Source organism: Chaetura pelagica, unplaced genomic scaffold (assembly GCF_000747805.2).
Source record: "Chaetura pelagica isolate M959 unplaced genomic scaffold, ChaPel_1.0 scaffold494, whole genome shotgun sequence".
In the NCBI taxonomy this organism is placed as follows: Eukaryota; Metazoa; Chordata; class Aves; order Apodiformes; family Apodidae; genus Chaetura; species Chaetura pelagica.
Genome location: NW_009952992.1, coordinates 237,680 through 263,896, shown reverse-complemented (window position 1 = coordinate 263,896; position 26,217 = coordinate 237,680). Strand labels below are relative to the sequence as shown.

Sequence of the window (26,217 nt, the reverse complement as noted above, 5' to 3'; positions counted from 1 at the left end):
GAAAGAGCCCAGGTGAGAGGAGAACGTTCCCAGCCTGCCAGGACCCAGCCAAACAGCCTCTGTCTCCACCCCATGTCAAGGCACGGCCAGGTCATCAGCACCTCCCGAGAGGGTGGGAGTTGCAGGGGCTGGAAGTCACCCCTGGGCACCACTGCCCGTGGCCACAGCTGGCACAGGAGGGCTCCAAAGGGACCATCTGCTCCCTTTGAGCAGGTTAGCTCCCTCCAACACACAGGGAATTGCCCATTGCAAGCTCAGACCTGTCAATATTTAGGCAGGGTAGCTGGAGGTGAAGTCCTGCTGTGTGACAGACTGTCCCTCCACACCCATGGGGCAGAGCTGGTAAATGCTTTGCCAGCAGGAGTGGGCACACTCACAGCCTTGGTGCCACCTCTGCTCTGGGAACACAGACCTCTGGGTCCCCAGTGGCAGGGAATGCTGGCAGTCCTACCGGCCCAGGGAAGGGAACCTTCCTCCCCAGACCTCCCCTGGCCCAACACACCACCTGGGGCTGTGTGTTCCTGGGGTCTCCTACCCGCAAGAAGGAGTCCAACGAGCCATTCTCCATGAACTCAGTGATGATCATGACTGGTGAACTCTTGGTCACCACCCCCTCCAGGTGGATGACGTTGGGGTGGTCGAACTGCCCCATGATGCTGGCCTCGCTCAGGAAGTCCCTCCTCTGCTTCTCTGTGTAACCAGACTTGAGGGTCTTGATGGCCACAAAGATCTCCCGTTTGCCAGGAAGCTTGAGATGCCCACTGCACACCTCACCAAACTCCCCTGTGGAGAGAGGGGAACAGGTAGGGCTTCTCAGCCTCTCAAAGCTCTGCCTTTCTCCCCCAGGGTCCCTGGGGCTCCAGCCATGCCCACCCTGCCTGCCCCTGAGCCCACCACCCACCAGCTCTGCTCCCTCCTGCAGTCCAGGCAGAAGATCTCCCTTCAGGTGGACTCATCGTTGGTGAGGAGCACTGGACATGCACATGAGAATTCCTTGTCTCCAGCACTGGATCTACTTGCTCCTCCAGCACTGGACCAGCTTGCAAGGCTTTACTGACACTTCCCAGTAAACGTAGAGGCTGAATCCTCACCAAAGCCTGACCCCCCCTCTGCTGCTGAGGGTCACCAGCAATCCACAATCCACCTACCTGCCCCAATCACCTGCTCAATTTTGACACAGGAGATGTCAATTTCTTTTGCAAATTCCCTGACAGCCTCATTGGGATCTTCATAGGTGAAGGGATCGATGTAAATCTTCATCCCTGGGGTCACTGCATAAAGGTGAGGGAGAGAGTCAGACAGACAGATGCAAAGGGAACAACTGGTGGGGAACACTGAGGAGAAGAGAAACCTCTTTGTGTGAGGGTCTTTTTGACCTCAACAAGCTGCACAATCCAGAACAGGAAGCAGGCACAGCGAAGCAGTTTGAGGAAGAACAGGCAGTTGTGTTTGCGTGGGAAAATTAAAGCTGGACTGTAATGAGTATTGGCCCAGAAGTCATTGCTGGGGCAGTGGGAGGTCACCAGCATCCTGGCTGGTGTCAGCACTGGGGTGGGCAGCAGGAGCAGGGCAGGGATTGTCCCCCTGTGCTGGGCACTGGGGAGGGGGCACCTCAAGTCTTGGGGTCAGTTCTGGGCCCCTCAGGACAAGAAGGACATGGAGGGGCTGGAGCGTGTCCAGGGAAGGGCAAGGGAGCTGGGGAAGGGGCTGGAGCACAAGTGTGAGCAGGAGCAGCTGAGGGAGCTGGGGGTGTCCAGCCTGGAGACAAGGAGGTGAGGGGAGACCTGCTGGCTCTGCAGCTGCTGAGAGGAGGTTGGAGCCAGGGGGGTCGGGCTCTGCTCCCCAGGAACAAGGGATGGGACAAGAGGGAATGGCCTCAAGTTGCCCAGGGGAGGTTTAGGTTTGGTATTGGAATAATTCTGCTATGAATACAGACTGAGAGGGTTGGGGTGTTCAGCCTGGAGAAGAGAAGGCTCCAGGGAGACCTTAGAGCAGCTTCCAGTGCCTGAAGGGGCTCCAGGAAAGCTGGGGAGGGACTTTTCACCAGGGAGGGCAGTGATAGGACAAGGGGTGATGGTTTTAAAATGAGAGGGGGGAGATTAAGGTTAGATATTAGGAAGAAATTCTTCACTCTCAGGGTGGTGAGGAGCTGGGATGGGTTGCCCAGCAGGTTGTTGATGCCCCATCCCTGGAGGTTTTTAAGGCCAGGCTGGATGAAGGTTTGTGCAACCTGCTCTAGTGGTTCCCTGCTCATGGCAGGGGGGTTGGAACCTGATGATCTTTAAGCTCTGGCTCAGGGCTGCCCAGAGTCCTGCCTTTTGGGAAACACTTCACAAGAAAAATGCAGAAGCACCAGAGAGTCCCAGGCTGACACTGAACTGATGTTTTCCATTTTCTGAGCAAGGCTCAGGTCAGTGTGGGAACCAGGGGAGAAAAGGACAGAAATCACAGAATCACAGAACCAGAGGGGTTGGAAGGGACCTCTGCAGATCCAGATCCATTGCCTCTCATCCTGTCACAGGCACCACTGAACACAGACTGGCCCATTCCTGACACCCACCCTGCAGATATTTATAGACATTCATCAGGTCCCTTCTTAGACTTCTCTTCTTCAGACTGAACAGCCCCAGGTCTCTCAGCCTTTATCACACAGATGTTCCAGTCCCTTCATCATCCTTGTAGCCTCTCTTGGCCTCTTTCCCATAGTTTCCTGTCCCTCTGGAACTGGGGAGCCCAGAACTGGACACAACACTCCAGGTGTGGCCTCAATGGGCAGAGTAGAGGGGCAGGAGAACCTCCCTGGACCTTCTGGCCACACTGTTCTTCATACATCCCAAGACACTATTGGCTTTCTTGGCCACAATGGCACATTCCTGTTCCATACTTGTCCACCAGGACCCCAAGGTCCTTCTCCATGGGGCTGCTTTCTAGCAGGCCAACCCCTCATCCATATGGGTGCAGGGTGTTTTTCATCCCCAGGTTCAGGGCTCTACACTTATTCTTGTTGAACCTCATGAGGTTCCTCTTTGCCCGGCTCTCCAGCCTGCCCAAATCTCACTGAATGGCTGGATCAGCCAATCCTGAAGCTGCCAGTGGTAACATGGGGTAAGGAGTGACTGAGACTGGGACAAACTGGGATTACAGGTCTGTAGGGGGCAAAGAGAAAGGGTTGGCAGAGGGGATGCAGGCAGGGTTGATGCAGGGAAGGAGGACAGTGAGGCAGGGGGTGCAGGACCCTGAGCGGGAATGGTGGATGTGTTAGGGAAATGGAAGGGGGAGGCTGCAAGAAAGGGCATGTAGTTCTATACCTATATATAGAGATAGATCTGCTATCTCCTGGGATTCTGGGAGCCCTGTGAGGGGATCTAGCAAAGGCACTGCAAGGTCTGTGGGTGCCTGCAGAAGGACAGGGCTCTGCAGGGGCTGGGCAGGCTGGGGGAAGGGTCCAGCTGGCACCCCCAGGCTGGGCAAAGCTCAGGAGCTGGAGCAGCCAGACACAGTGTGGTGGCAGAGGCAGAGGAGGGTGAGGTGTCAGGGGCACCTGGAGGGGTGTGTTGGGCACTGGGGGTTTGCAGAGCAGGCAGAGGGGGTCACTGCCCAGCTGGCACCCACAGCATTTGGCACAGCACTGGGCTCTGCAGAGCGGGGCAGGGACCCGGGGGATGGGGGACAGCGGGGGGGTCCAGACAGCAGGGAGCTCCTCCTGCCTACACACCCACACCCCTGCCCCTTCAGGGGACCTGAGCCCTCCCCACAGGGTGCAAGGAAGGTCAGGAGGGCAGCCCCAGGCCCCCAGGGTACGTACTGTGCCCGCTGGTGTAGTGCTGCAGCTTGTCCGTGTACTCCGAGTCGGCGCGCTCAAAGCCCCGTCTTCTGGAAGGAAAGGAGACCTGAGCCCCAGCAGGGCTGGGAGGTGCACTGAGGAGCACCCTTCCCATCCCCATCCTCCCCTCCTGCACCCCCAGCCCCAGGGGGAGGGCTCAGACCTACCTGTTGCACACAATGATGATGACAACCACGGCGATGAGGAACACCAGCCCGGCTGCTGAGGAGCCGATGATGAGAGGCAGCTTCTCCTGGATGCTGGTCTGGTACTCAGCTGGGGCACAGGGAAGAGGGAACAGGGTTATTGTGGCACAGGATGGGGCTACACCATAAAGTTCATCAAGCATGAAGTTCAACCAGGCCAAGGGAGAGGTTCTGCCCCTGGGTCAAGGCAATCCCAAGCACAGATCCAGGCTGGGTGGAGAATGGATGGATAACAGCCCTGAGGAGAAGGACTGGGGGGGTGATGGTGGAGGAGAAGCTCAACATGCCCAGAAACCAACCATGTCCTGGGCTGTGTCACCAGCAGAGTGACCAGCAGGGCCAGGGAGGGGATTGTCCCCTCTGCTCTGCTCTGCTGAGACCCCACCTGGAGCACTGTGTACAGTTCTGGAGCCCCCAACACAGGGAGGACATGGAGCTGTTGGAGAGAGACCAGGGGAGATCACGGAGGCAATGAGAGGGATGGAGCAGCTCTGCTCTGGAGCCAGGCTGGGAGAGTTGGGGTGTTCAGCCTGGAGAAGAGAAGGCTCCAGGGAGACCTTAGAGCAGCTTCCAGTGCCTGAAGGGGCTCCAGGAAAGCTGGGGAGGGGCTTGGGACAAGGGTAGGGAGGGATGGGATGAGGGGGATGGATTAAAACTGAAAGAGAAATTGAGATTGGATATTAGGAAGAATTCTTCCCTGTGAGGATGGTGAGAGCCTGGCCCAGGTTGCCCAGGGAAGCTGTGGCTGCCCCATCCCTGGCAGTGTTGAAGGGCAGGTTGGATGGGGCTTGGAGCAGCCTGGGCTGGTGGGAGGTGTCCCTGCCCATGCAGGGGGTTGGATCTAGATGATCCTTAAGGTCTCTTCCAACCCAAACCTTTCTGATGGTCAGAGCATGGCCCTGAGCACTGCCCGCGTTTGCATGGCTGTTGCTAATGGGGTTCCTGGTGTGGGTTTGGTCTGGAACAGTCAGTATGTGCAGCTATGACACGGAATGTGCCCCGGTAGGAAGGCTGGATGGAGCTGCCCCTTCTGGATGGGAAAGCTCAGTCCCATGGCTACCTGCATGTTGTGCCTTGCTCCGTGGCCTCAGGGACAGAAAACTGGCTTGGCCTGTTTTACTTTTAACAGCACAACTTTAGAAAATAGAGGCCCAGGTCTGCATTTGTCACCAACGGCTCCGCTGTGCTGATAATGATAAATTCCCTTTCCTCTAAATCCAACTGAGTGAACACGTCCCAGTGCCAGAAAAGCTTGGCAGATGTTGGCCTGGATTATGTTGTTCCCTGCCTGGACCACCAAGTGCCTCCCTCCTGGTCTTGCCAGGTTGAATCCCAGATTCCCAGGGGTTGGAAGGGACCTGGAAAGCTCCCCCAGCCCACCCCCCCTGCCAGAGCAGGGGCACCCAGAGCACATCACACAGGAACGTGGCCAGGGGGGTTGGAATGTCTCCAGAGAAGGAGACTCCACAGCCTCTCTGGGCAGCCTGGCCCAGGGCTCTGGCACTCTCACAGGAAAGAAGTTCTTCCTGAGATTCACAGGGAACCTCCTGGGCTCCAGTTGCCGCCCCCTGCCCCTTGCCCTGTCACTGGACATCACTGCACAAAGCCTGGCTCTGCCCTCCTGACACTGCCCTGAACAGATTTGTGCCCATGGATGAGGTGGCCCCTCAGTCTCCTCTTCTCCAAGCCCAACAGCCCCAGCTCCCTCAGCCTTTCCTCAGCAGGGAGATGTTCCCCTCCCTCCAGCATCTCTGTGCCTCTGCCCTGGGCTCTTCCCAGCAGTTCCCTGTCCTTCTGGAACTGAGGGGCCCAGAACTGGGCACAACATTCCAGATGTGGCCTCACTGAGGCAGAACAGAGGGGGAGGAGAACCTCCCTGACCTACTAACCACCCCCTTTCTAACCCACCCCAGAGGCCATTTGCCTTCTTGGCCACAAGGGCACATTGCAGGTCATGGTCCTCCTGCCCACCAGGACCCCCAGGGCCCTTTCTCACCCGAGCTGCCAAGGCACCAAGGGACTACCAGCAAGGAGACCATCCCTGTGGCCAGTGAGGTGCCCGTGTCCCCGCGGTGCTGGGGCAGCTGAGGACCCACCTTCAGTCATGGTCTGGAAGTACATCTTGCCGCTGTACCGGCCGTACCCGGCCACCGTGCGCGCCCGCACCTGGAACACGTAGATGGTGCCAGCTCTGAGGTTCTGCACTGCCAGGGTATTGGTGGGGCTCTTCACTGTGGTGGAGTTTAATTCGCTCAGTTCCTGCCCCCCAAAAAAACACAACAGAACCCGGCATCAGAAAAAAAAAAAAGAGCCAGAATCAGGGGCTGAGTTTCTAGAGGGAGGAGGCGCCGGAGAACGGGGCAGAGAGCACCACGGGGAGAGCACAGCCCTGACAAAACTGGTCATTCTTCCATGTCTGCCTCCTGGCAGGAGTGGGAATACAGATATCCCTGTGCTCTCCAGCCCAGGAAAGGCTCTGATGAAGCTAGAAACCTCAGGTCAGTTCTCCAAGGCTTGAGCTGCTCAATGGGAACTGCTTCTCCCTTCTGTGCCCACTCAGCTCTGTCCTTCCTCACCCTCTCCTCCTGGGCTTGAGCCAGACATTTGCTCTTCCCCACCTCTGCCTGTGCTGGAGGTGAAACCCACCTCAATACAGGGATCTGGACCTTAGGAGAAGTCCTGCTACCATCTCCCTGTCCAGGCCCTGCTTCACTGGGGACCATGGTTTGTTTTTCCCAAGCTGGGAAACCAAAGAGCATGTTTAAAAGTGACAAGAAGGCTATTTCCAAACTTCTGCCCTTGTGTGCAGTTCTAGCTGAGGGCTTGAGCAGTCATAGCACAACAGCAGGGATGGTACTGCAGGTGGGTGATGGCTCCATCACTGCCCTTAGTAATCATGCCCTTAGCTGAGCATCTAGTGGGTGGGCCAGGATCTCCTTGTGTGAGTCACTGTCCAAGAGAACAGACAGTCCCTGCCCCCCAGGACATGGAGGAGCAGGTCAAGAGAGGGTGGCAGAGGCTAGAGGATGTGGTGCTTCCTGGGATCAGGGCAAGGTGGCCAGATGCCTGCCAGCCACAAAGGGCTGAAGGTGGATGCTGAGCAGCAGGATGGTTCTGGAACACAGGAACATTCCAGGACAGCCAAGCTCTCAGTATGAGCCCCCAGAAAAGGAGACCCAGGCACTGATTTCTGAGCCAACTTTGTGTAGCTCCATGAGAGTGCTCATCCTTTCTGGTAACACCTCTGATCTGGCAGGTCAGGCTGCCTGGGCAGGGTCATGGGGTGGAACAGCTCAGCAGCTGTGAGCTCAGAACCTGAGCTGACAATTTCACAAGGGAGCCCATGAGATAAGCCACCTCCAAGCCACTGCAAAGGGCTCAGCAAGCCCAAGGACTCCTGCCCCAGGCAGACCCACCTGGGGGTGAGAGAACCTCATGAGAAGTAGGCAGGGACTGGTGGAAGGAAGAAGCCACACATGGTTTCTGCCATCCCATCAAGGGGAACTGAGGGTGAGATCAAGGGCCTGGCCTGTTGTCTCAGCTCTGAACCTCCACTGGGTGAACCTAGAGGGATTTCTTCTTGTCCTGTTCTCCAGCAAGATCAAACTCCCAGCGAGGAGTGAAGTGTCCAACTTTTCCTGCAGTGAACTCGTGAGGGACACAGGGTACCAGAGGGGCAATGAGGCAGGAGGTCCCATCCTGTGCTGAACCAAGGTTTCCTCACACGAGCTGCACAGGCTGTTGCTCTCGTGCTGCTTAGGCAACCACAAGGCAGAGGCCACCAGAGAGTCTTGTACCCAGCTCTGCACATCCCTTGCCTGGAGGGGGATGTCTCCTCATCCCCCTTGGCTGCTGGGGCACAGGATCAGTCAGAGCTTGTCCTACCCAACAAAAAATGCTGGAGCTTGTCTTTGGGGGCAGCTGGTCCCCCTTTTTTTTTCCCACTAGCCACATGGCTAGCCAGCTGGTGACTTTGCTTTTTCATCCACTTCTGAGAACAGTGCTGGTGCCATCATCCAGAGGATCCTCTTCACAGCCAGAAGCTGTGGTAGGAGCAACATTAGAGGCCCAAAGAGCTGTCATGGGGCTCCATAAGCAGACCATGCTGACCCAATGCTTCCCTCACATTCCTGGGAGAGCCTGATGCCTTCTCCATTAGTCATGGTGCTGGAGAAGCATTGCAAGTGCATTTGCAGGACAGATTATCCTCAGCACCCAGGTCTGTGCAGACTTTTTGCCTCACAGCTGCAAAGCAGCTGGAAGACAACACTCCTGGACTTCATGTCTTCTTGTCTTAAGCTTTCAGTTGAGCAGGGCTGGTAAGAGAATGGTTTGGCAGGAATGTGCTTCTCCAAGAGTGCAGTCCAACTCAGAGGCTTGGACATGCTGGTGGCAACATCCTTCTGCAGGGTAATGCTCTGCAAAAGGCCAGGAGACCTTCACTGTCAACAGTGTTCAGGAACAGTTTTCCCTTCTGGAAACCACAGCAGCAGCTTTATCCGCCTGGATCTGGTGCTTGGGTGTCCCTGGGGTCTGTGGAATTAGGTTGATGACAATGAAAAGCTCAAGTCCAGGTACACAGACAAGAAGGATCAAGAACACATGAGCACAGTGCAAACTGATTGCCCTGTTTGTCTGCTCAGCACTCAGCATCACCTTGGCCCTTTCCCAGGCAGGCCAGGAGAGAAATAGGTCAGGAAATGTTTATAGCTCAAGTGCTCAAGGGCTTGGACGAATCCTCCCAGGCCCTCAGATGGCACTAACAACACAGTTGCTTTGAAATAATTTGTCCAACTGTTTGAGGGAACCTCATCTCTGCTCCTGGAGGACTTTAAATTGAATGCAACAGGCCCACTTACACGAGAGGTCACAGCCTGGGAAATTGATGTCTGTCTATCTCAGAGAGCTGTGCTCACACCCCTGCTCTCCTTTAATCCCAGGCTGCAAGGAAAGAGCATTTACACCTCCCCACCCTCCCTTATCAGACCAATCCCTTCCCCCTTGGCAGGTTGCTCAGCCCTCACCTCTCCAGCAATTCACTTCAAACACTTCTCCCCTTTCACCCCTCTGGGTTTCTCCAGCAGGTCTGAGACATCCCAGGTGGCTTCAAGTCCAAATCTCTTTCCTGTTTCTCTCAGCTTTTTTGTTTGATGGGTTGGTTTGGTGGAGGGTTTTTTTTTGCCTTTTTTTTTTTTTTTTCTGGTGAGAGTTTGGAAATCCTAATTCAAAATAACACACTTATTTCCTCCCAGGTTTGACTCCCAAGTCCTCAATCTGGTTCCTCTGCCCTGGAGCCAAATTGAAGCCGAGACCAACGTCTGAGAAACAGAGGGTTTCTGGAAACATGGGCAGCCTGTGAAATGCTTGAAGGATTTGCAAAAAAAAGAAAAAATGGTTTCTAAAAAGTAACATGGCATCAGCCAAAAAAAAAAACCCAAAACAAACCAAAAGAGAAAGAAAAAGCTCCAAAAGAAAAATGTCAGCAGGCTGGATTTGGCAGGGAGCTCCTCCGCGACCTGCTGTGGTTCCTGCAGCACACGGAGCCACACAGAGGGAGCCTGCCTGCCAAAGCACCCCATCCTGCTGGATGTTGTCCCCCCACGGGATGGAGGGTGTGAGGAGGGACATCCAGACATGGTGCCAGGGCCCTGATGGTCGCTCTGGGTTGGAGCTGTGGAGCCCAAAGCTCCTGGGTGCTCGTGAGTGACATCACGCTTGAGATCTCAAGGGCATCTGTCCTCCCAGGGAGGTGTCTGAGCAGGGGTGGGGAGGTGGGAGTGTCTGGATGCTCCTCACAGGAAATCTCAGCCATGGACAGAAGCAACGTGGACCCTGGGCAGGGATTGGGACTGTGAGAAAGTGACCACGGGCCTCCTGGCAAGGTTTCCTCTTCATCATCTCCACCTCAGTTTTCCCCAGAGGGGTTTGGACAGCACGGGGTGGGGGGAAGGGGCATCCCAGCTCTGGCTCCATCCTGGGAACAGGTGGGAAACACCAGGCAGCAGCTCTGGCCCCAGGCTCGGGGTTGCTGGTGTCCAGCACTGCAGGCTGGAGCCCAGGAAAGTCCTCTGCTCCAGTGTTCCCAGCCACCCTTGGTACGAGGTGACACCAGTGCTGGGGATGCTGAGCTCCTGCCAGGAGCTCCTGGGCACCACCAAGGCCACAGACACCTTGACTCCCACCTGCACCACCAGCTGCCACAGGTTGCCTCCTCCTCACCCTTCCAACACCCTCGGGTTGGCTCCTCAGCCAAACCAAACCCTTTCCCCAGCACTGGTTGGAGACATCAAAGGGCTCTTGTGCCTCCTCAAACATTTGCATCGGGGAGCGAACTGGGCACCAGGGATGGGCTGTAGGTCTTCAAACAACTCCAAAACGGGACACTTTCCCTAAGCCAAAATCATTTTGCATAACAAGGAGAGCTAATTACTCTTTGCAGAGCCTGCAGTGGGTCTCCAGTTCCCACACTCTGGGATGGAGCTGGCAACTTTGGACAACAACTCCTACGCCCTTTCTAACTGAAGACAAGACTCAGTCTTTGCCTGTGACAAACATTGTCTGGTGCCTCTTGGGGGGAAAAGAAAAACACATTCTGAGGAGGACAACAGGGAGCAGACACATCATCACCCAGTGTTTGCTGGACAACCTGCACTGGTTCCCTCCAAGTACATATGAAAGAAAACCCATCCTAGAGCTTCTGTAGAGGCATTTTTAATAGCCTCTAAAATGGCAATATTATTTATAACCTGGGAAATGGAAACAAAGATACACGTTGGTTTCAGGTTTTGTGACCAGCTGTTGACACTAAAACACTTAGTTCAATTCTTGATATTTAATTCATGTTGAAATCAATTAAACCTGAAGAGTCAGAACACTTTTTATACGAGATGCACGTGCTGATATTCTTACATTTGCACTGTTTCCATGCTCATAAAACATCATTTTCTACTGGGAGAAAAAACAATCATGGACTTGGAACAACTTAACTAGCTCTGGAGGTGGTTTCTGAGCATCCAGAAGGACATGGGACAGTTTGCAATGAAACATTTTGGAAGAACATCATCACTGCAGGGACTGGCAGTCGAGTCAGAGCACACCTGGGATGTGTCTCCCAGCCCATCCCAGCTGCTGGAGTGCTGGGAAGCAGGGGACAAGCAAGGGGCATCCAAAGCAGTGCAGCTTGGGACTGTTCCCAGGGCTCAGTTAGGTGGGTTTCCATTGCAAAACTCAGCCCTGCAACTGGTCTGGTAGGAGAGGGAGCCCTGCCAGGCAGGCTGAGAAGAACGTGGGGTCATTGCATTGCTGAAAGTGCAGAGGGGACTTGATGGACCAACCAAGCAGATGAAGACCTGGAGGGTCTTGAGGGTCCAGCTGGGGCTTTGGAGACAAAGCTACCACACACCGAGGAGTTTGGGGAGAGGGAAACCCACTGCCATTGCCAGGCCCTGCCTCCAGCCTGTGCTTATTCCACAGCTTTTTTAACCCTTTTCCAAATCCCCTGAGGTCTGTTTGCTGTGGGACTAAACTGTGACCCAATGGTCCCTTTCTGAGAATGACACACAGCTTGGTGGAGGGGAGGAGATAGAGACTTGAATTTCTTCTTCAACCAAAGCACCAATGAAAAATACATAAAGAAGTTGAAATGATTCTGCCTGTCTGCTCTGGTGAGACCACCCAGCAGGGTTGGGGCCAGTTCTGGGGTCGTCAACACAAGAAGGAGATGGAGCTGTTGGGGAGAGTCCAGAGAGTCCCACAGAGATGCTGAGAGGGCTGGAGCAGCTCTGCTCTGGAGCCAGGCTGGGAGAGTTGGGGTGTTCAGCCTGGAGAAGAGAAGGCTCCAGGGAGACCTTAGAGCAGCTTCCAGTGCCTGAAGGGGGCTCAGAAGACAGGGGACCTTCAGCCTTTTTAGCAGGGCCTATAGTGATAGGACAGAGGTTCAGACTAAATGTAAGGAAGAAATTTTTTATGCTGAGGGTGGTAAAACACTGGCCCAGGTTGCCCAGAGAGGTGGTAGATGCCTCATCCCTGGAAACATTCCAGGGCAGGGTGGATGAGGCTCTGAACCACCTGATCTAGCTGAAGATGCCCCTGCTCACTGCAGGGGGGTTGGACTGGATGACCTTGAAAGGTCCCTTCCAACCCAAACCATTCTATGATTCTATGATCCCTTTCTGAGAATGACATACACCTTGGCTGAGGAAGAGGTAAAGCCTTGACTTTCTTCTTCAACCAAAGCATCACCCAAAAAATATACCAAGAGTTTAAAATCCCAGGACAGAGGGTGCCCCAGCACCAGCATGTGGGGCTGCTTGTGTTGTCCTCTCTGCCCAGGGCTCCACCTGAGAACCTGCTGCCAGCCAGGGCATTGCCTGAGCATGGCTTGGGCCACTTGTCCCCACGAGCAGGGACACACTGGGCTCCAAGCTCTGGAGATGGGGTGAGCAGATGCTCCCCTTGTGGCTGGCTGTGAAGACTGGCCACGACCTGCAGCTTCCCCTTTAGACAGAAATTCCCTTCATTTACAGCCTCCCAGAGCAAACAGAGGGGAGGGGGAAGAAAGGAAGAAGAGATTAAGAGAAATAAGAGGAGAATGAACTCCCTGAGATCTTCTGTCTCAACTTCCAAGGTCCCCGGGGAGAGGACCCCTCTTGCTTTCCAGATCTGTCTTGTTACCTCCTCATCCATCTTGCCATGTATTCTGGGATCATTTCCAAGGGTCAAATAAATGGCTGTGATTTATGCAATATAGGTCAGGACCTATTTAACAGCTTACAAAGAAGCTCCCTCCCCCCCCTTCCCATTCTCCCTCTGGCTCTGGGTGATGAGAAAATAGGTCATGGGCAGGCAGTGGGGGGGATTAATAATTTCTTCTGGCAACTGCTGGGAAAAATATTTTCAGTTCCATTTAATCATAAAGCTTTTTAATTAGTGAGTTCCTAATTTTTAATGTATAGTTTATAAGCTCTTGTGTAAGGGGGCAGATTCCTGGAAGGAGAAATCTCCTGCTCCCCACCTCCCCCAGGTAGCACAGATGAAGTTCACCACTCAGGCAGAGCTTGGCAGGTCCTGGGACCAACATCAACGTGGTCTTCAGGTCTCCCAGCAGCCACACAATTCCAGCACCATGGGATGGACACCCTGGCTGGTCTGGGCAGGTGGAAGGGGCATGTTCGTCAGGGAGGAAAGAGCTGGAGCAATGGGACCCCTTCACATCAGCCTCCCCCATGTGTGAGGGGACAGCTTCTCCCTGGTACCCCCTCTAGGTGAGGGGGTTCAGGCTGCTGCACGTAGATGCCCAACACCTTTGGTGTTGCTGTGCTGAGGGCCAGCACTGCACAAGATCTCAGAGCCTGCACACTCAGCTGGGGAGGTGCAGCCTGGGACGAGATGCTCTGTGACATCCCTCCCAACCCCACTCCCCACTAATGGCCCCAAGAAGGGAAAGGGAAAAATCAGCCCCTAGGCCCTGGCTACCCAGCTTTCCCTGCTATGGGTCCACCTGAAGGGAGAAGCAGCTTCTCCTGAAAGACCAGCAGATTTTTCACACTTGTCTCTGCAGGGTCCACTTGCAATGGCCAACCAGAGCAAGAGAAGCAACCCGTGGTGCTGTGCCCCTCCACGAAGCTTTGCACCACCTCCTCTCCCCCCCAAAAAACAACCCCTGCAGCTGAACCCTGCTGTGGTCCTGCAGTACCTTCTCATAATATTGCAGCTCATAATCCAGGATGACCCCGTTGGGTTGGTCGGGCTGGGACCAGGTGAGGGTGATGCTGTCCACGGTGCGGCTGACCTGGTGCATGATGGACACTGCTGAAGGAGCTGCAAGAGAGAGCAAGAGAGAGGCCTCAGGCAGGACCCACATCCCCAGCGGGCAGGTGCCCTCCTGCTGTTTGCAGCTACTGAGCTCAGGACCAGCAGAGACAGGGCTTTGCAGCTACTGAGCTCATGACCAGCACAGACAGGGCCGTCCAGGGATCAGGAGATCCTGGTTGTGGGGGGGCAGAAATCCTGTCTCCATGGCTCATGAAGAGTTTGGCATGAAAAACCATGTAGGGCAGCATCTCAGGCAGGAAAACAGCTGGTTCCCAGGCCAAAGCAGCCCAGGGTTGGAGCAAACACAGCCTTGTTCCCCTAGGAACAGCTCTACCAGCACCATGCAGCCCTCCCTGCTTGAAACAGGGGGGTTTGCACTTATGAAGCAGCTTCAGGAGGCAGGAGCAGGAAGCAGGGAGCTCCTCTCCACCCTGGTGTGCTGGGTCTGCAAGTTGCAGGTGCCAACCAAGGGAGGGGAGGACAGAGCCTGAGCACGTCCACACGGACTAGACCCGACACGCTGAGAAGGGTGAGCTCAGCAGGGAGCCCTGGGAACAGCAGAGCCACGGCCACCACTTGTCCCCTGGGCACACTGGGACCTTCCAGCCCCTCCCTGGACAGCCCAGCCAGCCCTCCTGCTGCCCTGCACTGCCTGCCTGGCTTGACACCAGGCCAGGGAGGAGCAGTTCAGCCCCAGCTGGGGACACACCGTGGGAAACTGCACCCAGGGATCTGTGCTGACACGTCCCTGGGGCAGGGACATGGGGCAGAGCTGCCACCTCCCTGGGAAACCCTGACCACAGGGTCACAGTGTCACTCTGGTTGGAAAAAGACCTTCAAGATCCTCGAGTCCAACCACCACCCTCACTCTGCCATGCCCACCACTAAACCCAGTCCCCTGGCACCACAGCTGCCTTCTCAGATGTCTCCAGGGATGGTGGCTCACCCCCCCCCCTGGCCAGCCTGGCTCACCCAGTCCAACTCCCAGCCCAGGGCAGGACAACCCCAAAGCTCACACCATGTCCCTGAGGGTGTTGTCCAAATGCTTCTTGAACCTTGTCAGGCTCAGAGCCATTCATGCTTCCCTGGGGAGCCCACCTCAGTGCTCCACCACCCTCTGGGTGAGGAATCTCTTCCCAATGTCCAGCCTAAACCTCCCCCTGCACATCTTCCTGCAGTTCCCTTGGGTCCATTCCCAGCTCTGGCCCTGCCTGCTGTGAACCAGGGCAGGTGAGGAAGCTGCTTTCAGTGCAGTTGGCTCAGGCATGGATGGCAGGGCTGTCACAGCATTGCAGCCACCAGCCTGCACAGGTGCCAGGCACTCACAGATGCCCCTGCCCACCTTGTGCCCACCCCTCTGATGGCACTGCCAACACAGCCTCCACAGATGCCAGTCCTGAGGACATCCCAGGGCTCACCCAGTGCCAGCTCAGCCTCAGAGTGCTAACTCCAGCAGAGCCCCAGCCCTGGCATGCCTGCCAGCACAGACTCACTGCTCCAGCAGCTTCAGGGTGGAGGAGAAGCCTCAGGGGTGGGAGAGGACTGGAAAGTGGGAGCAAGGAAGCTTCCCCACCACTTGCATGCCAGGCCTGGCTCCAAAGGGCTGCACAGGGGCTTGAACTCAGAAGGGGCTTTTACCAGCTCCAACCTTTTCAATACCTCATGCAAGAACAAGAGGTCTGACTGCTCTGAGGAGCAGCTTGGAGGAGTGGCACAAACAGCAGCTCCTGCCCACCTGCAGCCTGGCTCCCCTGGGCACCAGGAGCAGGAGTTGGGCCAAGCTCAGGGCAGGAGGCAGAGGTGGGACCCAGCTCCTCAGCCCCCCGTGCCCAGCACATGGTGAGGGGCAGCTGAGGGGCTCCCCCCAAACTCTACCAACAACAGCCACTTTTCTGACCCACCCACCCCCCTTTGCCTCTCCCCTTCACTAAAGGATTCCCTGGATTCAGGGCACTGGGGCTCCAGGATGCTCAGTGTCTACGTGCCAAGGGGAGAAAGGGCTGGGTGAAGCAAAACCCAGCACCTCACTGCATCTCCCTGCATTTCCACACCCCTGAAGGAACTAGGTGATCTAGAAGGTCCCTTCCATCCAAACCTTTCTGTGGTTCTATGGTTCCTGGTGAAGCCAAGCCCTGTTACCCACCAGGCTGAGACTCTATCAGCTCAGCCCTCCCCTTGAGCTGTGGAACTGCTTCCCCACTGCCTTCCTGTCCCCATCCCACTGCTCCAGGGCCCACATTTACCAGCTCCTGGGATCAGCTTCTTGTGCTGCTGCTCAGACAAAACACAGGTAACATTTCTAGAACCTGTCAGCTCTTGCCAGGGCTTGCTGCTTCTTTGGCAACACAGATTCCATCTGCCATTTCCAGTGCAAACCCCTAGACTGGGGAGAAAGTCTTTGAAAAGGGGCTGTGACCAAGTTCCAGGTGGACTGAGGTGACTCCACAGCCCATGGTCTCCCCAGCACATCTGAGCTGCACATCCCCTGGGAACCAACTCTCCCCTCACACAGGCCAGGGGCTGCACACACACCCAGACCAGTTCCACCACAAAAAAACTGGGATGTGGCAACATCCCACCATTCAGACACAGGTTCAACATCTGACCTGGCAGCTGGGGAAGCTCCAGGTCTGAGCAAGGTCCCTGGGATGCTCTTTTCCTACTTCCATGCACAGGTGAATCATCTGTGACCAACCATGGCCCCAGTGCTTCTCCTTGGGGAACCTGCCCTCTCTGGCTCAGAAAAAAGCACCAAATGGATGAGGTGGGGCTCATCTAATGAGTCTTAATGAGGCAAAGGCTTCGTGCTGGGGAGGAGGCAGGTGAGATGAATGACTCCAGCAGCTTCAGCACTTTTCCTGCACCTGGGGCAGAGGAATGTCCCTGGATAGGCAGGAACCTCCCACCACTGCTCTTGTTATCACAGCCATCAGGGAAATGCACAATAATCACATCACAGAAAGCTTTAGGTCAGAAGGGACCTCTGGAGGTTTCTAGTCCAACTGGCTTGCAGGGTAATTTTTGAAGTCAGATCACTTTGCTCAGGGTGGTGTCCAGCCAAGATCTCAGCATGTTTAGGGTCAGGGATCCCACAGGCTCTCAGAGCATCAGTCCCCAGCTGCCCTGCTCTGCTGGGGAAAAAGCTTCTCCCTCCTTGCACCTTGTGGCCATCACTAATGTCCTCTCACTGTGCCCCTCTGGGAAGAGTCTGGCTCTGTCTTCTCTTTAAACTCCCTTTGGAAGCAGAAGCCTGGAGCTGGATGTCCCTCAGCTCCCAACCCTTGTGCTGCAGCCCCTGACCCATCCTCCTGATCCTCTTGCCAGACCTGCCCCAGTTGGTTGATGCCTCTGCAGCCCTGGGGAGCCCCAAAATGGACACGGTGCCCCAGGTGTGACCCCACGAGTGCAGAGCAGGTGGGAACAACCCCTCTCCTTCCTTTTTTTGCTCATGCTGCAAAACATGGTCCTCATCACACACCTTCATCACCAGTGAGGGTGACAACTTGTGCAGGGAGTGGCTCCCAGTGGGAACAAGTGAAGGGTTGGGACTGGATGTGTGTGTGTGAAACCAGTTTAGTGGAGTCAGTGACCTCTGAGTGACTTTGTGAAGCCAAGATAGAGGGAAAAGCTCCTGGTCAGAAAGGGACACAGGCAGCTGGTACCTGGTAGCTCTTGCCCCTGGAGCAAATGGTTCCTTCACAGCCAGGGAAGTCTGACTCTTCAGCACTTCCAAGGCTGGAAGGTCCTGGTTGCAGTTCCCTGCTCTGCCCCTAAACTGACATGGGAGACTTGGTTCAAATCCACATCATCCCCCTGCACTGTCCTTTTCTACCTGGAAAATGAGGCTCATCCTCCTGCCTCATGTTCACTCCTTGCCTGCCTTCTCTCTCATGTCAGTGAGCACCTTTTGTGCCTCAGAGCTTGGTCCCCCAGCAGCATTTAGTGCATGGAACAGAACAGCTAAAAAGGAAGGAGATGAAAACAGTTCAAGGGAACACAAACAGCATCCAATCTGGGATGGTGCTACCTGGGGATCCTCTCATCCCAAGCTGTGCTCCAGCTCTGCCAGCAGCATCAAGCACTTTGTCACCAGCCTGAACTCCACTTTAGAAGCAGCTTTTCAGCCACGGGACGTGGTGAAGTGACCAACACAAGAGACAAGGCAGTGAGAGATCCACACGTTCTGACCTCAGCTGAGAAAGATGCTACAAGTCTCAAAATATCTCAGCTGACTTCCCTGAACTGTTTCTGAACCACCTCTACACAGGTTCCTTCCATTGGCTTTCTGGGTATTTCAAAGCAGAGATTTAACAAACTGCAAAAAGGGCCAAAATAATAAAAAATAAGAAAAAAAAAGGTCTTTGTTATTCCAGCCTTCTCTGTGCCAAGCCCTGCCCAGGACTGGCCAGGGTACAGCTTGGCTTCTAATGCCAAAGATCTGCTGTCAGCATTTAACCTGGCCCTGTGGGACTGGTCACCTTGTTCCACCAACCACGACTCCTCTTTGTTCCCTTGTGACAAAAGAAACAGCTTTAGGGACCATTTCCATGTTGAGAAAATGGTCTTTTTTGGTGTTTTTTTTTTTCCCCGGTTGGAAATGGTCATTAAATGGGTGGTGATTGCCCAGTGGCACAAACTGCCCAGTGCCAAAGACACTCCCTCAGCTCACCAGGTTGTCCCTCCCTCATGGGAAGTGTTTGAATGACTCTACATGGGGGAAACTGATGCTGGAAAAGGGACCTCTGTGGCACAGAAAGGCAAGCAGATTGGGAGCAGCCCAGCTCTCACAGCCACTATCACTTTGAGATGTCACCTCCACGATGGTGGAAGCAGAGGCAGATTTATCCTGATGGGGTCTCCAGGTGCCCATGCAAGAAAGAAGCAGAGCTTCCTTTCCCCAGCAGACAGAAACTGCCTGAAATCCTTGAGCCCCACGTCACTTGGAGGCAAAATTAATCATCTGAGTCCTTGAAAGGCACTTTTCTACATCCTCTTTATCTGAGACAGCCTCAGATTCTTTGGATTCCTCTTAGTGGAGCCCTGTGGCTTCTCCAAATTGCTGGAGAAATAAACCAAGCCAAAGCCACCACTGGAGTGTGAAATGAGCTTAATGAAAATCCAGTGATGTAAGGAGGTGGGTGACCTGTCCCTGCTGCAACAAAACCTGCACTGACACCTCTGACATGATGACCCACCATCCCCAGGGCTGGGAGGGATGCTGGTCCCCACCCTAGGGTCCTGCAAGGCCACACAACACTGGTCACAGCCAGATCCTTGTCCAGGCTGATGTTTGGGGCTTCAGCAGCTCCACTGAATCCACCAGCAACTTCCCTGGCTCGAGGGCAGCTCTGCAGGACAAACCTCTGGGGGTGCTGACAGCTCTTCTTGTCCAGCTTTTCCCCAACCCACACAGGGTGCAAGAAGCTGCCTGAGCTCAGCTACTGGAGCCTCACAGGAAGGATGGGGCTCAAGATGTTCCCCATCCTTGAGTCTTCCCAGCAGAGCCCCATGCCCCTAAGTTCCCCTAATGACATGCAGGAATAACCACTGAGTTTTGCAGAGGCTGGGAGGATAGTTGAACCATCACTGCCCTGAGAACCTATTCTGGCTCAACACCACAGGATGGACACGTCCAGGCAAGAAGATCTCAAATCCCACCACACACCTGCAGGTGACTTCATGGAGAGAGTGAGATCTCATGTCCTGCTTGACTGTCTCCCAGGGAAACTCAAACATCTACTGGGGTAGAAACATAAAGACACAACAGGGTTTGGCACAAGAGAAGCATCAGAGCCATGAGGCTTTTTAGCCCCTTGAGTATTTAACCTTCCCAGCAGCAGGGAAGCAGCTTCAAAAGTGCATCTAAAGATGTTCAGCCTGGAGAAGAGAAGGCTCCAGGGAGACCTTAGAGCAGCTTCCAGTGCTTGAAGGGGCTCCAGGAAAGCTGGGGAGGGGCTTGGGACAAGGGCAGGGAGGGATGGGATGAGGGGGAAGGGTTTTAAGGAGAAAGAGGGGAGATTTAGAGGTCTCCACTCAACTTCCTTTTCTCCAGGCTAAACACCCCAGTTCCCTCAGACATTCCTCTTAAGACTTCCAGATAATTAAGAAATTATTTGTTCAGGAAATAGATCCTATTTTAACCTACTTGTGCCTGTGAATCTCTCTTTCCAGGCTGACATCCTTGCCTGACAGCAGGTCTGGGCTGCCCAGAGTTGCTCCTGTGGGCAAGGAACCAGGGAGCTCCAAGCTCACCAGCTTCAAGTGCTCCTGAAGCAGCCTCACCAAGAGACACTGCAAGTGCAGATGGCTCAGATCCATCCCAGCATCAGCAGCTTAACCCTTGCTGATCCCTCCACAAGGGGCCTTGGGTTCTTTGAAGATTTGCCTCATCTCAGGGATGGACACAGGGGCAGGTTGGTGGCCTGGCTGAACCTCAGGGTTGCCAGAGCCAGTATTTTACTTCCACACCAAATCATGGCTTCTTTTTGGCTTGCCCACTGAACACAATAAAAAAGATGAAGGGAAAGAAGGGGAGGGAAGGAGACAAGAAGGAAAGAAATCTGAGTTCTACAGGAGAAGGAGGCACTTTATAGTCCAGCAATACCTGCTAGAAGGTCACACCAACCACAAGACCTGGAGCAGCTGGAGGAGACAGCAGGAGAACATGTTGGTTTTGCAGAAATCTGGGGAAAGCTACTGGAACAACCTGAACATCTGCAGGAGACTGGCAACAGAACCAGGCAGGGAGTTAAATGCAGCTGGAAAGGTCCTGGTTGCCCCTGTGCACGTGGCAGGGACAGACATCCAGGTTCCTCTGAGGGCTGCAAAGGATGACCAGCCCTCCCTGCCTCCTGGGAGGGTTTCCTCACAGTTACCTGCTCTGATCTCAAATGCACACAGCATTTTCTGGTTGAAATTCATGGCCTTCAGCTTCCAACTGCTGGCACATCCTTGGGTTTGCCAGCTAAACTCAGGAGGAGTCCAGAAACAGAGTTTTGTCCCCGTGGAAGAACTGAAAGATCATGACAATATTGTTGGTTTCTTCTTTTCTAGTACCTAAGTAGCCTGAATTTCTTGAGTGCTTTGCAGATTCATCACCCTACAGACCAACCTGACTTCCTCTCTTCTGCACCTCCTGCAATTTTTTGTTGAACTCCTTTTCAAAGATAAACCTCAAAACCAGTCTCAGGAGCCAGTTACCATCTCTCTTAACTGCAGAGACAACACCCACCTCCTCACTCAGGGCTGATGTTCCTCTGTGTCCAACCCAACACTTCTCTGACTCAACCCAGTCCTCCCACAGCTTGTCCAGAGCTGCTGTTCCCTCTCCACTGCTTTTTTGAACTGTGCCCCCAGCTCAGGGAAGGGAGGTGAGACCTGCTGCTCCCTTCTCTTCTTCCACCTCCCTCCCCACTGATGCTGGGTCACCCCCAATGCTTTGGGACTGGGTCTGCATTTCCTACAACCCATCATGTCCTGCTGGGAGCAGGGTGAGAGATCCTCAACACATCCAGAACGAGTGTCATTGCTGCAAGTGCAAAGCAAAGCTTGGGGCAACTCATTAGGATAAAACTGACAAAAAGCAGCAGGGAGGCAGCACACAATGAAGGATTGTGTTGGGTGGATGAGAAATAAATAGGCCCATTTTCCTCCCTGCTTTTTTTGTCTCTGAGTTGTAGCCTTTAGAGGCTTCTTAGGAAGCTCATAATGTTTCCCTCACCAACCTATTTTCACTACACCAGGTTTTCTCAAGCTGGCTGAGCAAGAGTCCTCAGGATATCTGCTGGGGCACCTTCCTCTTGTATTCAGACACAAGTGCTTCCATCTGGGGGCTGTTCCCTTTCTCCCAGCCCTGCTCTTTCAATACCCTAAGGTGACCTCCCTCCTGTCCCACCTCTACCTCTTCAGCACACTGAGACCGAGAATAGATCACAGAACATTAGGGGTTGGAAGTGACCTCTGAAGATCATTGAGTCCAACCCCCCTGCCAGAGCAGGACCAGAAAAAGACAGCAGAGAGGATCAGGACTCCCAGAAGAGGAGAACAAGCTGGCACCTTCTTCACAGACACTGAGCAATGTGACTGTGTCACCATGTGCTGATTCTTCCCATCCCAAGGGACCCACCAGGGCTACAACCATCCACTTTCTAACAGGCTTTGATAGCAGAGGCCACTCTTCTTTGTTGGGTCCTGACTCTCAGGCCACCACAACTCCCAGGGGCTGCTGCTGCTGCTGTTTTTTAGTAGGTCTGCCTCCCAGAGATGTGATGCAATGAAACAATCCAACTCCAGCTCCACACCAGGTAACACCCCCAGCACTTCATGGTCACATCTGAGCCCCTAGTGCCCTGGTGCTGCTGTGAAGCTGTAGGAGGTCACACTTGGCAGGCTGGGAAGCTGGATTGCTGCTGTAAAAGGAATAAAATGGGACAAGGCACTGCCACTACAGAATCACAGAACCTCAGATCTGAGGGGTTGGGAGGGACCTGGAAAGCTCCCCCAGCCCAGCCCCCCTGCCAGAGCAGGGGCACCCAGAGCACATCACACAGGAACGTGGCCAGGGGGGTTGGAATGTCTCCAGAGAAGGAGACTCCACAGCCTCTCTGGGCAGCCTGGCCCAGGGCTCTGGCACTCTCACAGCAAAGAAGTTCTTCCTGAGATTCACAGGGAACCTCCTGGGCTCCAGTTTGCACCCACTGCCCCTTGTCCTGTCACTGGACATCACTGCACAAAGCCTGGCTCTGTCCTCCTGACACTGCCCTGAACAGATTTGTGCCCATGGATGAGGTGGCCCCTCAGTCTCCTCTTCTCCAAGCCCAACAGCCCCAGCTCCCTCAGCCTTTCCTCAGCAGGGAGATGTTCCCCTCCCTCCAGCATCTCTGGGGCTCTGCCCTGGACTCTCTCCAGCAGTTCCCTGTCCTTCTGGAACTGAGGGGCCACACGTCAGTTTCACAACATAAACTAGCTGTCGGTTTATGGCTACTTCATCACTTTCATGTCACCTTCATTATTCATGCAGATTAATAAGTATGTAGTTCAAAGCTTTTTGCAGCTGTCCAAAGACATTATATCAGGTACATCTCACATCTTAGACCTATTTCATCTGCACCCACTTGATGTGACCAGGAAGCAGTTTTCTACGTGTGCAAATGAACTCAACATTATTTATAATGAGTTTAACATGTCCAGAAGACACTGAACTCATTGTTCCTCCACCTGCCCAGCTCCCAGTCTGTGCCTCCCTGCCCGCTGGTGGCTCCGGCAGCTCCAGCACAATCAAAGCCTCTCCATTCCTCTGCTGGCTTAGCTGGCAGAGTCAGGTTACAGGCAGCAAAACCCCTATCTCTGATCACTTTAATTCCACTAACCCATGTCATGTCAGACAGAGTCAACATTTGCTCTGGGAAACACTGAGGACAGAGGGAGCAAAGCCAGCCCAGCCCGCGGCCTCCCAGCAACGCTTTGAAAGGGGGAAAAAAAAGAGAGGTGAACAGCTGGGAGTTTTCCAGCATCTCCTCGGAGCCCTCCTGACAGATCTGGGTCCCTGGAGTGTCAGGTTACTGGGCTGGGGGAAACGCTTTTATGAGAGGAGGGTCAGCAGGGAATTGTGGCATTTTCAATTACCCGGCGCGGCGGCGGCTGAGCCGGGGGGGGATGAACGGGACCCCCTGGCTGAAGGGAGAGGGGCAGGGAAGGGCACCAGGATGCTCCCAGGGACCAGCTAGTCCTGAGGCCACGGAGCAGGGAGGAGAGGGGGAGAAAGATGCTGACAGAGCATCTGGCAGAGGATGCCAACGTGGCACAGGGAGAGACGGGGTGAGGGGACGAGGTTCCCCCCCACTGCCCTTGCCCTGGGACTTGGCCCCACTGGGTGACCCAGGTGGCTCTGTCACCCTGGAACTGCAGAATCACAGAGGAGTTTTGGTTGGAAAAGACCTTGAGGATCATCAAGTCCAACCATCAACCCCACTCTGCCAAGCCCACCACTGCCCCATGTCCCTCAGCACCACAACTGCACCCCCTCCAGGGATGGGGACTCCCTGGGCAGCCTGGGCCAGGGGCTGACAGTCCTTTCAGGGCAGAGGTTTCTTCTAATATTGAATCCAAACCTTCCCTGGTGCAATGTGGGGCCACCTCCTCTCGTTCCACCAAGGAGGAATGGGACCCAGGAGGTCTCATCTACTTCAAGCCCTGCACAACTTGGATCCCTGACCTGGAAGCTACAGAGCCTGGACACACCTAGGCTGGGATCCAAGCTCCAGCAGTGGCCAAAAAGCAGTGTTTGAAAGGGCAGGAGCAGGCAGAGCCCCCGTGCCAGGCAGCAGGCAGGTGAAATAGGCACCTGGAGCTCAGGTGACCTCTCTTCTCAAGCATGGGCAAAAGGGAAAGCCAGGACCCTCTGCTCTTCCCTGCAGACCTGGATGTCTCATGCCAGGATCTCACCCCAGAGATGCCTGATCCAGCTCAGCTCCCCCTCCTTGCCCCAAGTCATCCCAGTCCCACACAGACCCCAGCAGGTAACTAACTGGCACAATGGTCCAGCTGTCCCCAGTCCAGCTCCCATCACTGACCTCAAGGCACCAGTTCTTTATGCTCTTACTCAGCTCAAGAGTCCACATGCATCTGTGTATCTGACTGAAAACCAACTTCCCTGCTCAAAACCTTCCTCATTTGTTTCTCCAAATCCAGCTCATTCCTGCCATTTAAGCATCGTGGGCACCAGATTCTCTTGGACAATGGATCTGAATTTGGGATGCCTTTCTCCAAACTGAGCACTGAAAGCACCACAGGAGGGAACACCTGGATGAGGAAGGGAAGCTTTTCCTGACCTTCCCTCAGTGGTGACTCTGGTGACCCTGCTCTGCATGGGAGGTTGGGCTGGAGCCCTCCAGAAGCCTTTCCACCAACACCCCTCTGTGTGTCACCCTCTCCTGCTACAAGGGTTCACTATTGCTTGGTCTATTGAAACATTTGTCCACTCCATCTCCTTCCCAGTGTCTCCCCCTGGGATGGTATATCCAGGAGCCCCATCCTTTGGAAAATCAACCACCTCCAGCAGAAGCTGAGGAAAGCAACATAAAGTCCCAGGGCTCTTTAAGAAGCAGCCCCTCACCCTCAAAGCAGCAACAGCCTCAGCTCTGGGATGTTCATTAAGACTTGACAGAGCTCCAGGAGGCTGGTGTTCCACAGCCAGCGTGGGTTTTGTTCCCCAGGTTCCTGGCAAGGTGGCCCCATCAGGCTGGTACCCACACCATTTGTGTGTGTCCTGTGTCTGGAAAACTTCCCAGTGGGCCCAGCCTCCAGCTCCTTGAATTTGTAATTACAAACACTGGAAAAACTTAAAAAACATGCAATGCAGTCCAAAGCTGGTCCTGGCTCCAGCCCCATTTGAATCAAGGAAGGCTTTGGTGTAGGTTTCAGCCTTTAGAGCAGTTCCTAGGGCCACAAGCCAGTGGCTTGGCCCAGGCAGATGAAGGCTTTTGGATGTCTTCATGATGTGTTCATGGAGTTTGCAGCCTTCCTCTGCAAGGTGCCACCCTGCCCACAGAGGAGGGCAGGGCTTGCTTCCCAGCCCAGCCAGGAGATGCTCCAGAGGATCCCACCATCCCATCCCACAGCCCACTGGAGCAGGTCTGGGGGTCTCCTGGCTGTCCCCACTGCTTGGCCTCTTCTCCACGTGGAAACCTCAGCTGCTCCAGGGCAGGGGGATGGCAGCAGCAGGAGGCTGGCAGCAAGCAGGGGTGCTGGCAGGAGCCAGCCCTCTGTCCCTCCAGCCTGCCCCCCCAAGATTCTCACTGACATGGAACTTGCTAATGAATTGCAACCAAAAGGGTTCCCAGGAACAGGCTGATTTTGACACTTCAGACACAGAGAAAAGAGACCAGGGAAATATTTCTTTCAAAGAGTGACACCTCCTGCAGGGCAGCCCCTGGGACTACTTGTCCCCTTGCTCTCTTCCATGGCAGATGCCACCAGGATGACCTCCCTCTGTGTGTGAGGGAAAAAGGACCAGGCTGCCACGAGCCCAGGTCAGAGACTTCTCATTTTACATACAGATAGAGGGGACAACTAAACCTTGGGCTGTGTCACCTGCAGCGTGACCAGCAGGGCCAGGGACGGGATTGTCCCCTCTGCTCTGCTGACACTCCCCTGCAGGGGTGAACAGCTCTGGGGTCCCCAACACAAGAAGGACATGGAGCTGTTGGAGAGTCCAGAGGAGGCCACAGAGATGCTGGGAGGGCTGGAGCAGCTCTGGAGCCAGGCTGGGAGAGTTGGGGTGTTCAGCCTGGAGAAGAGAAGGCTCCAGGGAGACCTGAGAGCAGCTTCCAGTGCCTGAAGGGGCTCCAGGAAAGCTGGGGAGGGACTTGGGACAAG

The 26,217-nt window shown here is 54.7% G+C and overlaps 1 protein-coding gene across 6 annotated transcripts in view; it reads right to left on the bottom strand.

Annotated features, from left to right (window-relative positions):
• The window catches only part of EPHB2 (EPH receptor B2), a 94,097-nt gene that overhangs the window by 10,699 nt on the left and 57,181 nt on the right, over window positions 1-26,217 (bottom strand). Inside the window, exons 5-11 of one of the 6 annotated variants that reach the window (XM_009996542.1) lie at window positions 13,724-13,848; window positions 6,126-6,288; window positions 3,991-4,099; window positions 3,791-3,870; window positions 1,567-1,611; window positions 1,149-1,271; window positions 536-783 (exon numbers count right to left, since the gene is read on the bottom strand). In XM_009996542.1, the coding sequence (XP_009994844.1) occupies window positions 536-783; window positions 1,149-1,271; window positions 1,567-1,611; window positions 3,791-3,870; window positions 3,991-4,099; window positions 6,126-6,288; window positions 13,724-13,848 (893 nt within the window). Of the gene's footprint in view, window positions 1-535; window positions 784-1,148; window positions 1,286-1,566; window positions 1,612-3,780; window positions 3,891-3,990; window positions 4,100-6,111; window positions 6,289-13,723; window positions 13,849-26,217 lie in introns of all 6 variants that reach the window. The other 5 variants (XM_009996547.1, XM_009996544.1, XM_009996546.1 and 2 more) reach the window with 5 other exon arrangements.